This window comes from Chelonoidis abingdonii, chromosome 3 (assembly GCF_003597395.2).
Source record: "Chelonoidis abingdonii isolate Lonesome George chromosome 3, CheloAbing_2.0, whole genome shotgun sequence".
NCBI lineage: Eukaryota > Metazoa > Chordata > Testudines > Testudinidae > Chelonoidis > Chelonoidis abingdonii.
Genome location: NC_133771.1, coordinates 198,144,404 through 198,156,925, shown reverse-complemented (window position 1 = coordinate 198,156,925; position 12,522 = coordinate 198,144,404). Strand labels below are relative to the sequence as shown.

The following is a 12,522-nucleotide window of genomic DNA, read 5'->3' as shown; positions in this document are numbered from 1 at the left end:
GTCCTCCTGAAAATCAAGAAGAATAAGGCAAGAGTTATTCTTCTAGCTCCAGCATGGCCATGTCAGCACTGGTTCAGCATGCTGCTGGACCTATCAATAGCATCCCCTCTTCTGCTTCTACTCCACCCGAAGCTTGCATTCCTTAACCCAACTGCAGGGGTGTTACTTGGCTGAACCCGGAGGAGCAGGCCTGTTCAGAGGAAGTTCAACAGGTCTTACTAGGTAGCAGGAAGCCTTCCACTGGGGCTACCTACTTGGACACATGGAAGTGCTTCTTAGTATGGGGATCTCAACAAGGTCTCTGGTTCATTCTTCCCTTCAGTCTGTCTTGGGCTACCTAATCCATCTGAAGCAGCAAAGTCTGGCCCTGGCATCTATCAAGGTTGCACTTAGCAGCAATCTCAACTTTCTGCCTGCCAATGAACGGCAGGTCAGTGTTCTCTAATGAGATAACTGTCTGGTTTCTCAAGGAACTGGAGAGACTCTACCCTTAGGTTCACAAATTGATCCCTCCTTGGGACTTAGACCTGATTCTGTCAAGGCTCGTAGGCCCTCCTTTCGAACCACCAAGTATTGTACCGTCTACTACTTCTCTCTTGGAAGGATGCCTTAGCCAGAAGGATCTCTGAAATCGGGGTCCTTATATCAGAACCACCATACATGGTGATCTTCAAGGACAAGGTCCAACTGTGCCCCCACCTGGCTTTCCTGCCAAAGATGGTTTCACAGTTCCATACCATCCAGGCTATTTTCCTACCTGTCTTCTTCCCAAAGCCTTACAAGAACTCTGAGGATCAGCGGCTTCACTCATTGGATATTAGACATGCCCATAGCCTTCTATATTGAGAGGGCTACATCCTTTTGCAAATCCACGCAGCTCTTTGTAGCAGTAGTAGAAAGGATGAAAGGGCTTCTAGTATCAGCCCGAGAGGCATCCTGGATAACCGAATGTATTCGGGCTTACGGTGAGCAGGCCAGTGGTACACCTCCAGCCATCCTAACCACTCACTCCGTGAGAGCTCAAGCCTCTTCAATGGCATTCCTCGCACAAGTCCCAATCCAAGACATCTGCAGGGCAGCAACTTAGTCATTGGTGCATACGTTTGCATCCCACTATGCCATCACTCAAAAGGCTTGAGATGATAACAGGTTCTGAAGAATGGTGTTGAACTCCAAGCCCACCTCCTGAAGTATTTCTTGTGAGTCACCTGTCATGGAATGGACAAGAGCAAGCACTCAGAGAAAACAGTTACTAACTTTCCATATCTGTTCTTCAAAATGTATTGGACATGTCAATTCCATGACGCACTCCGCTGGAGTTGACCGGCAAGAGAACTGAAAGGGTGAGTGGCAAGTGGCACCCTTATACCGGTGCATGGCTCCAGAAGGTGCTAGAGCTGACCTCACAGATACTACTGAGGGGAAAATATCCAGCAATGGTGTACATGGAGTGCACACACCTAACATAGAATGGACATGAGCAACACATCCCAAAGAACAACAGTTACGTAAGGTTAGTAGCCATTTTATCTGTTCAAGAGGTAAATATAGCTGAACGGCTTGGTAACTAAATGTAACTAGGGCTGTCAAGTGATTTAAAAAAAATTAATCACACAATTAAAAATTAGTCAATCAAAATTAATCAAAAAATCATGGCTAAACAGCCAAGTAAAAGTGGTTAGAAACAAGAAGACATTCTTTAAAAATTGGAAGTCCCATACTAGTGAGTAAAACAGAAAGGAGCATAAATTCTGACAAGTCAAGTGTAAAAGTATAATTTAGGCAGATCAAAAAAGAATTTGAAGGACATCTAGCAAAAGACACAGAAATGAACAGCAAAAAATTAAGTACATCAGGAGCAGGAAGCCTGACAAGTCATTGGGGCCTGTGGACAATAAAGATGCTAAGGGGTCACTCAAGGAAAACAAGGCCATTGCAGAAGAACTAAATGAATACTTGTATCGGTTTTCACTGCACAGGATGTGAGGGAGATGCCTACAGCCTAGCCATTCTTTTTCTGGGACAAATCTGAGGTACTGCCCCCAGATTGAGGTGTCAGATGGTTTAGTACCAAATTGATAAATTAACTGTGATAAGTCACCAGGACCAGATGGTATTCACCCAAGAGTTCTGAAGGAACTCAAATGTGAAATTGAAGAACTCGTAACTGTGATTTAGCTTGTGCACCAGATGACTAGAGGCTAGCTGATTTTTTTTTAAAAAAGGGTTACGGGGTGATCCTGACAATTACAGTCCAGTAAACCTAACTTCAGTACCAGGTAAATTGGTTGAAACTATAGTGAAGAACAAAATTATCTGACTGATAAACACGATATGTTGGGGAAGAATCAACATATTTTTTGTAAAGGGAAATCATGCCTCGTCACTCTATGAAAAATCTTTGAGGGTGTCAGCAAGCACGTGGGCAAGGGTGATCCAGTTGATATAGTGTACTTGTACTTTAAGAAAGCTCTGATAGGTCCCACACCAAAGGCTCTTAAGCAAATTAAGCAGTAGTGGAATAAGAAGGGAAGGTCCTCTCATGGCTCAAAAACTGATTATAAGATAGGAAACAAAAGATATGTATAAATCAGTTTTTACAGTGGAGAGGTAAATAGTGGGGTCCCCTAGGGATCTGTACTTGGAATGTTCTTGAAAAAGGTGTGAACAGTGAGGTGGCAAAGTTTGCAGATGATACTAAATTACTCAAGGTAGCTAAGTCAAAAGCTGAATGAGAAATGAATCTCTCAAATCTTGGTGTCCGGGCAACAAAATAGATGAAATTCACTGTTTAGTGCAAACTAATGCACATTGGAAAAAATAATCCTAACTATATAGACAAAATGACAGGGTCTAAAGTGACTGTTACTACTCAAAAAAAAAAAAAAAAATCATGGTCATTGTGCATAGTTCTCTGACAACATCTGCTTGATGTGCAGTGTCATCAAAAAAGTTAACAATGTTAGAGGTCATTAGAAAGGGGATAGATAATAAAACAGACACATCATAATGCCAAAATATAAATCCATGGTATGCCCACACCTTGAATACTGTGTGCACTTCTGGTTTCCCCATCTCAAAAAAGCTATTTTAGAATTAGAAGAGTTATCAAGAAGGGCAGCAAAAATAAGTGGTATGGAACAACTTCCATACAAGGTTAAAAAGACCGGGACTGGTCAGATTATAAAAAAGATGACTAGTAGGGAATATAATAGAGGTCCATAAAATCACAAATAGTATGGAAAAAGTGAATAGGGAAATATTATTTATACCGTCATATAACACAGGAATTCAGGAGTCACCCAAGGAGATTAGTAGGCAGCAGGTTTAAAACAAACACAGGAAAGTAGTACTTCATACAGCACACAGTCAACCAGGGCATGTTATGAAGGCCAAAAGCACAACAGGATTAAAAAAAGAGTTAGCTAAGTTCATGGAGGATACGTCCCTCAATGGCTATTAGCCAAGATGCTCAGGGACACAACCCCATTCTCTGGCTATCCCTGAATCTCTGACTGTCAGAGGCTGGGACTGGACAACAGAGAGAGAATCACTCCAAATTGCCCTGTTCTGTTAATTCCCTCTGAAGCTTCAAGCACTGACCACTGTCACAGACAGGATACTGGGCTAGATGGCCCATTGGGCTGACCCAGCATGATTTATGTCATTCATGGCAAACTTAAGTTGGTTGGTGACCTGTAGTGCTGACTGTGACTTTCTATGAAGATCGCAATGTTCTTGAGTCCCGTCCACCCCCCACCCCGGTAGCAAAAATTTACAGCTCTCACTGCAACTTAATACTTCTTTGACAGGAAATTTCCTTAAGTTTCTTTATGTATAAAAATTGCTCTGGGTGAGCCTGCAAGCTTTTGGACTAAATAACTTGTTCCTCCCTGGCCCCAAACCATTTTGTGGTTTTCACAGTGTGGGAGAAAAACAGACATGGGGACAGTAATGGATCTAGGATTTTGCGGTGTGGTGTGCAAATTGGTTTTGAGACAGTGAAGCAGTTGAAGTATGTGTGGAATATAGCATACATACCAACAAAAATCTTTGAGATCAAAGTTGACTTCCAAAGCAGATATTTGCATTTTCTAGCAATCTGTTCGTGTTATAGGTGAACTCTTGATGAATAAAGGTCTCATAGTGACCTTAAACCAACTTTGGTAGTGATGTTAACAATTTAAGTTTCAACCTTGGTGTAGATCATACTGTAGTGTACTACTAAAATGCCTTTTTCAACAAAATAGTATTGTACCTTCTACTGTTTCAGCATTCAGTGCATGTTTAAACGAATAGTTTACTTGGATTTTGTTAGGATAAAATCTGGCTTTAATAAAAAGGAATGGAACTCAAGGTTGTAGTTTACCCAGTCAAGGGGGGGAGAGAATGGTTTGAAATGAAATACATCCCATGTCATGTACTTAATTATAGTTGTAACTCAAACACAGGCATAAACTTTATCCAAAATGGAAAACTGTAAGTGTATTAGCTCTGGGATATCAAAACACTTTTACCAATGTACTTGCTTTTTCAGCATCTAAACTACTACAAAGCTTGAGCCAAACTTATCCAAATGAGCTTAGAGCATTTTTGATACCAAGTTGGCTGGACTGAAGTGCAGGAGTCAATTCTGAAAACACTTTGTTTTCAATTGTTCTATCTTCTGTCTTCCACAATTAACAATCATCCTCGTGCAGCAGATTATGCTCAACCTTTTTCACAAATATAGACTATGGGTTTGAATTTTGGATCTTCAATTTTAAGTGTTGGAAGACCAGAAATTAACTAAATTATGTCATCAGTATTCAGTTTATTTCCTCTCTTGCGTAGACTCATGACCTTGTATTTGAGACAATCATGTTGGCCAAGTAATGAAAAAGGTTCCTTAACTTTGATTCAGTTCTTGGTTTGTTTTTGTTGGTTTTTTTTTTTGTGATCATGATAGTTCTTAGAGCAGGAGTGGGCAAACTATGGCCCGGAGACCACATCTGACCCTCTAGCCGATTTAAACTGGCTGTTGAGCTCCTGCTGGGGAGCAGAGTCTGGGACTTTCCCTGCTCCAGCCAGAGAGCGGGGTCGGAGGCTGCTCTGCATGCGTAAGCTGAGGCTCCCAGAAGCAGTAGCATGTTCCCCCTTCAGCGCCTATGCTTAGGGGCAGCCAGGGGGCTGCGCGTGCTGCTCCCACCCCAAGCACACACACCCCCCCCCGGCAGCTCCCATTGGCCGGGAACTGTGGCTAATAGGAGCTGCAGGGGTGGTGCCTGCTAATGGGGCAGCACGCAGAGCTGCCTGGCTGCACCTCCGCATAGGAGCCGGAAGGGGGTAGGGGGACGTACTGCTGCTTCAGGTAAGCGCTGCCTGGAGCCTGCACCCCTGACCCCCTCCCTTGCCCCAGTCCGGAGCCCCCATCTGCATCCTGAACTCCTCTTTTCTGGCCCCACCCCAGAGCCCTCACCCCAGCCAGAGCCCTCACTCCTTCTCACACCCCAACCCCAATTTCGTGAGCATACGTGGCCCACCATACAATTTTCATACCAAGATGGGGCCCTCAGGCCAAAAAGTTTGTCCACCCCTGTCTTAGAGCGAGACAGATTTCCACTGAGGATGTGACAGTAGTGTCAGCCAGTAATCTGACAAGTCTCTCAAGCCTTTCCCAGTTTCTTTAAGTACAGTGCCTCTCTGATGAGAAGTGTTCCTTGTATTATATGAATGCTGCTATTTTAATCAAAGTAATCCTCATGCTCAATGTGAAATCTAACATGATAGTTGGATGTGAATGGAGTAGCAGTCGTCTTGAGTTTCTTGGAGTGCCAGTGAAAATCTGGGGCACCAATTCTTTCACACAGCTGCTGGTTGCCTTATTTACACAGTGTGCATTAGGTTGATCAAGTTTATTACTTTCTCAAGCTCAAATAGCATGCTATTCACCCAGGTATATGTTTGTACCTAAGTTTGTTTGTACATGAAGTTCATCTTTCATTTTATGAACAATATCCTTGTCATATTTTTATCTGCATCCTTGGATGGCATCTGCAGCAACTTGAATATTGTATATTTTTATGAACAGATCTTCCTTGTATGGATGCTTGCAGTCTTTTTTAGGTCATCTTTCATAAATGTAAATGACTACATGAGTTTTACTTTTAATTTTCCTCTGTTTGTTCACTTGCAGCATCTAGGGAACCTGCAAGTTTTAAAGCATCTGAAAACATATGGCTAGTGTTTTAAACAGGATTTTTTTCACAATCCTATTGTGGCTCCCATTGAAAAAAATAGGAATTACACCCCTTTTAGGCTAAATTCAGACATGTCAGAATTCGGAGTATTACTGTTTGTTTAGTTTGGCAGCTTGCATTCTGTTCTTCCGTGCTCCTGTTAGGTGCTTTTTCTTCTTACTGCTTAAATTTGCCTGGATTAGTGAATTGTTATTCACTTTATGAACCAATTGAATGCCAAATTTGTGATATGTTAAAATACTTAAACCCATTTTAGAACCACATTATACCATTGCTGAATTTGGGCCAGACACCTTCCATTTGAATTCCTTCTACTTATTCTAAGACTTCATTTGACTGAATTAGTTTTTTGTTTTATAAAGATAAACTGTATTAGAACCAAACTAATTTAAAATTTAACACTAAAATATAATCTTGGCAGCAGATTAGAGATATAGGTTCCCCCGCTCCTCTCTGAAACACTTAATTTAATGTCAACACTGTTGTCTTAGGGCAGTCATCAAATGTAACCCATTGAGATTATTTTTATTTATATTGTGGTTAACCCTTGAAGGCCAGGGCCCTATTATCTAGGTACTGTATAGCATATTAAAGATTAATGGAATTCATTCACATTTCTTGGGACCTTTCCACACAGATATAACTTGTGCTTTTTGGGATGTGGGTGCTGGAGGGGGGAAGCATTTGCAGGGGAATGCAGTGAATAGCAGAAATGTGGTTTCCTAAAAAAGACAAAACATTTTGTTAATTAGAAACACCCAAGTTCCCTGGGTTCTACAGGTAATATTGCACAATTGCAAATAGGAGGAACCTTTTTGGTGTGATCCGTACTATATAAAAGTTTTAAAAACTGTTGACCTAGAAAATTCATTCCTGTTTTATTAGATGCTTCCTTTAAACACGAATATCCGACTTGCATACTCCAATGGAAAAGATGATGAACAGAACTTCATTCAGAATCTCAGCTTGTTTCTCTGTACATTTCTCAAGGAACATGGTCAGCTTATAGAAAAGAGATTAAATCTGAGGGAAACTTTAATGGAGGTAAGTTCTATAGTGGCAGTTAACATACTTTGTATGTCGTTGTGCTGGATGAGTACCTCAAATTGTGTGTCCCTAGTGCAGTTACTTAAACTAAATCTGTAGCACTCACCACAAAAGAAAAGCAGTTAGAGAAGTAAGTCCTTGGGTTACCTTTTCATAACTAACAAATACTTAAACCCCCGATTAAGACACATTAAAGATATTTCACTTGGTAACACCTGCAAATTGCACTTTTTTATATGCAGGGACCTTACATTATTTATATCACAATGCCCAAAGACTGCAGTCATGATCAGGGTTCATTTGTGCTATATGCTGTACAAATATATAGGAAGATAGAGTTCCTGCTGCTAAAGAATTACATGGTAAAATTTGAAAGCTGTCTGAGAGGAGTGTATGTGTGTGTAATATAATATTTAGCTTTCGACTTAAACTATCCTAGTGTCTTCTCTGTATTTATCATAACCACAGAAAAGTGATCCGTTTCAAACTTTAAGTATTAAACTAAACAACCTAATCACAGAGGGCAGTATCCCATCATTATATAGTAACAGAGATATATATTGCAGTAATACATGCCATTGGGGTAATCTTTAACGGTTAAAAGTGGCGGAACGCTAAGCCCTATTTACTGTGCACTCTTGGTCGTGATATTTGCATTGCAGCCGCACCTAGGGTATGTCTACATTGCATTTACACACTTGTGGCTGGTCCATGCCTGCTGGCTCGGGCTAAGGGATCGCTTAATTGCGGTGTAGACACTTGGTCTGAGGCTGCAGCCTGAGCTCTTGGACCATTTCACCTTGCAGAGTCCTAGAGCCCTGGCTGAATGTCTACACTGCAATTAAACAGTCCCACAAGCCCCAGCCTGAGTCAGCAGGCACAGGCCAGCCATGAGTGTTTAATTGCCATGTAGACATATCCCTAGAGGTTGCAGTTAGAGATCAAAGTGTCATTATGCTAAATGTTGTACGTATGAAGTAGTAATCAAAGCTTACAGTATTACTAAAATTCTGCGTGCTCCCTTTTCCTAGTTGCTGCTGCATCCCTTTTTCCTCTCAGTCATGAAATATAACTAAGAGCAGTGCAATGAAACAGAAGAAAAGAAAATTTCAGTTGCAGTTGAGAAGGGTGTGAAACTGAAACCCTGCAAGATTTTATCAAACACTTAAAGGGCAATCTGTCTAAGCAGCAAGTATAGAACAGCTACAGTGGAGTCACTGAGTCTATTTGTAATGTAGACAGGTCCTTAGACTGGGGGATAAAATTGCAGCAAAATTTTTAGAAGCCTCATTTTTTCAATCATTTTAAACTGAACTGGGCAAGGTACTCATGAATATTCTGCAGAAAACTGTTCTGCACCATGAGAAGGATTAGAACAGTGGCTCTCAATCTGTTTTGGCCCATGACCCACAGGAAACTAAACGACGATTGTAGGATTTGAGTCATAGGATAGATATCTTTAGTTGTGTGTTGCGAATCAAGGTTGTGCTGAGTGTCAGCTGTTCTGTGTTGCTGCTGCTTCTGCCTCTTCTCCTGCTCGGCCCTTCACACAACTAAGTATTTTCATATTCATGAGCAACTGCTTCAAAATTTTTGTGTGGAACTAGATTCACTTTCCGACTTGTTTGTTTTAGCATCACTGTGGATGCATATTAGCTGACATGGGTCTCCTGCTACTTTGACTGTTGTCCCACATTGTAGTGTGGTAGCCTTTTGAAATCTCCCTCATTGCATTGCTTCTGGAAGCTGAACTAACTATTCTGATCAAGGTCCAGAATATTGCAGCTGACAGTGTTTAGGACAATGCTAATAGGGGACACAGTGCAGACAGTGCAAAGTATCTTAAACTGATTCAGCATAGCTAGCACAAATATGCTGAATTGTTCGTTGTTAAATTGCTTCAGTACAGTTGGTTTAGTGGCAAGAGGTTCAAATCTTTAGTAATGAGAAGGCCTCTTTTTGAGGTGTTCTTTGTAGCACCGTTTTGTCATTCTGACTTCCTAGTTCTGTCAGGTGCAACTGGTAAGACTATATAGATTTGTTTTCTGCTTTAGAAAAAATCATATTCTGAAAGTCTGGGGCCCAGATTTTTAAAGATATTTAGGTGTTGCTTGGTCAACAAGTGTTGATGGAATTTAGATTAAGTGCCCAAATCTATGCTGAAAATGAGATTTAGGCTCTTAAATCAGATGTTGCAACAGTGAGCCAGCAAAGCCTGAATACCTTTTAAAAATGTGGGCCTAAGTCCCTGAAATGCTTATGAAACACTTCAAATCCTCTGCAGCTGCTTCAACTGGTTTTACAAAAGTTCTAAAAACTGGTTGCAGAAGACTGCTTTTGGAGTTTTAAGAACTGATTTATTCTTCAAGTGCTTGTTCATGTCTTTTTCCATGCTAGGTATGTGCATGCTGTGTGCACTGTTGCTGGAGATGTTTCCCTTAGTGGTATCTGTAAGGCTGGTTCTGGTGCCCTCTAGAGTTGCACACATATATGCATTGGGATAAGGGGCGCCACCGGCTCCACATCCTCTTGATTCCTTCTTACCACCTATGATTGCTGGAATGATCCTTCTTGCTGCGGCAAGTGGTTTGGACTTTTCTCCATTTATTCTTAGTGTAGTTATTATAGTTAGTGTAGATAGTTCTTAGTTAGCACGTATAGTAGTGTAAATAGTTGTCTCTGTCATCGAGGGACTTTTTGCACCAGAGGCTGGACGTGTCCAGGTCCCTGGGCTTCAAACTCTGTTCCTTTTGGGGCAAGCCAATGCAAGGTGAGTGACCTGCACTTTAGCTGTTTAAAGTTTCTGGGGAACTTACATTAAAGGTAAGTGCCAGATCTGCAGGGACTTCAGCCCTCACACTAGAAAAAACAGTGTTCTTCAGCTGAATGTCCTTCTCTTGGAAGTGGCCCAAGCTATTCCACATTAGTGCTGAGCGCTTGTATATCCATGCAAAGCACTCCCTTGGCACAGTGCTCTTCCTGCCACCATTCTTCATCTCCGGTGCTGAGGAAGAAGCATAAGAAACAGCACACAGAGAGAGGGCGCTCTGTGGTGCAGGAAACGAACAGCTCAGTGAGACCCATGCCAGGTCACTTGTCCTCACCATGCCACTGATGGCCTGCCAACTCCACCTACTGCGCCTAGTCTGGTTCGGGATCCACCATAGACTCTTAGAAGCAGCCATGATGCTTAGGTGTCTGCTGCCTCCAACACCAGTGGCATTCCAAGTGACGAATGCCTGTCTCTCTCAATTTCGCCAACCCCACAAGGACCTCCAGCAGCCGAGACAGAAGAGAGCAGGAAGTCCCAAGCTCCTTGCTCCTAGACAGTGGTCGGTGCCAGCAAGGCTTCCATGATCCTGGCACAATGGTCACTGAGCCACAGGCTTTTTAAAAGTGCATCAGAGGGTGTTACACCAGTCTGAGTTCCAGATTCATCCCCTCTCTTGTTGTTGGACCATCTTGTTGCCCTTCAGCCAAGCATGGTCATAGATAACATCGGACTGTTGGGTCCTCAGTTCAATAATAGTTGGTTACATCCTCCAGTTTGTATCTATTTCTCCCTTCCATCCCTGACCCTGGTCCCTCTTCAGGGTCCCTTCTCATCAGCAATTCCTTGCCAGGGAGATGCAATCCCTACTACTTATGGGGGCCTGTAGTCCGTTGGAGGGAGTAGCCCCTTCCACTCCAGGTCTGTGGGCAGCCAATCTGCCTCACTAAGTCTCTGGGAGGCCATCTGGCGTGGGAAATCAGCAGGGCCATGGGAGACGTGAGTGCAGGTCTGTGATTAGGGCCGAACAACAAACACAGAGCCCAGCCCCAATCAGGGTGGGTCAGCAAAGCGTCTCTGGGTCAGACCTGTACTTGGGCTGGGTAGCCAAATAGTCAATTAGCCCAGGCCCTTAATCAGGGTGGGGCAGCAAAGGGTCTGAGGGCTCAGGCCTGCACTCAGGCTAAGCAGCAAAACAGTCGGGCCTCCTAGCTGTGGCGGAGAGCCAACAAGCGCAGGCTTCTTACCTGGGAGAGGGGGAGACTGCAACCCACGGGTTGGAGTGGTAGGGGGGCGCAGGCCCACCCACTCCACTGCATCCCGTCCGAGGGCCCTAGCAGTGACAGAGCAGTCTGCCATTGGGTCAGTGGGGATCCTGACCACAACACACTGTTCTTCGAGTGGTTGTTCATGTCCATTCAAAGTAGGTGTGCGCGCGCTGCGTGCACGCCATCTGGAAGATTTTTCCCTAGCAGCGTCCCTGGAGTGGCGCCACCACAGCGCCCTATAAAGGGGCCTGCCGACCCTCCACCCCCTCAGTTCCTTCTTACCGCTGGTGATGGCTAGCTGGAACTTCTCTTGCATAGCATTTTGGCAGTGTCCTATCCTTACCGTTTAGTCCGTGTATTCAGTTATTTTATAGTTAGTTAGATCTTTGTATATAGTTTTTGTAGTTGGGGGGTTCCCCCCCCCCAGAGTCTTCGTCGCTCGCTGGGGCATGCCCGGGTCCCCCGGGTTCAAACTCTGCAAGAACTGCAGGAAATTCAACTCCAAGAGTGACCTGTACTCTGCGTGTTTGAGGTGCCTTGGAGAGAGCCACCAAAAGGACCGGTGCTCTATCTGTAGAGGCTTCCGCCCGCAAACTCTTAAGGACAGGGCTCAAAGACTTAGTCCTCCTGATGGGGTGGCCCTATGACCACCCTTGGACCCAGAACCGGCCAAGGTGGGGCCCAGCATGTCGTCCTCGGTGTGGAGTGGCCAGGCACCGGCATCAGGACTTAGGGCCCATCCCAAGTCGTCAAAAACCCGGCACTGGACGGAGTCGGGTCATAGGAAGTCGGCCTCAGTGCGGCACCGCTCACCTTCGTCGGTGCCCGCCAAGAGAAGGAAGCCAGTGAGGGATCGGTAACCCCACCAGGATCCAAGGCCGATGCTGTCCACAGGTGTAAGCGGACAGGCTGGGCTGCAGCCCTCGGTGGTCCTGTCGACTCCCGCACCGCAGAGAGGTTGGTCAAGTCCAGACCAGCCTAATTCCCCGGACCTCAGCGGAGACATAAGCCCCTTGTCGACGCCGGAGGCATTCGAGGCGGCCTCAGGACTAATGGGTCTCCCAGCACCGGCCTCCCTGCATTGTAGGGAGTTGCCTACTGTGGCCTGTCCACCAGTGCAATCTAGAGGCAAGCCAGCCATGCTGTCGCCTCCCTCCCTGCACCGTGCAGGACCAGAGGAGAGGCTCCCTGCCGCCTC

The 12,522-nt window shown here is 44.2% G+C and overlaps 1 protein-coding gene across 2 annotated transcripts in view; it reads left to right on the top strand.

The window, feature by feature from the left end:
• The window catches only part of XPO1 (exportin 1), a 77,936-nt gene that overhangs the window by 34,729 nt on the left and 30,685 nt on the right, over nt 1-12,522 (top strand). For both annotated transcript variants that reach the window (XM_032790473.2, XM_075064438.1), the window contains one exon: nt 7,125-7,283. In XM_032790473.2, the coding sequence (XP_032646364.1) occupies nt 7,125-7,283 (159 nt within the window). The remainder of the gene's footprint in view (nt 1-7,124; nt 7,284-12,522) is intronic.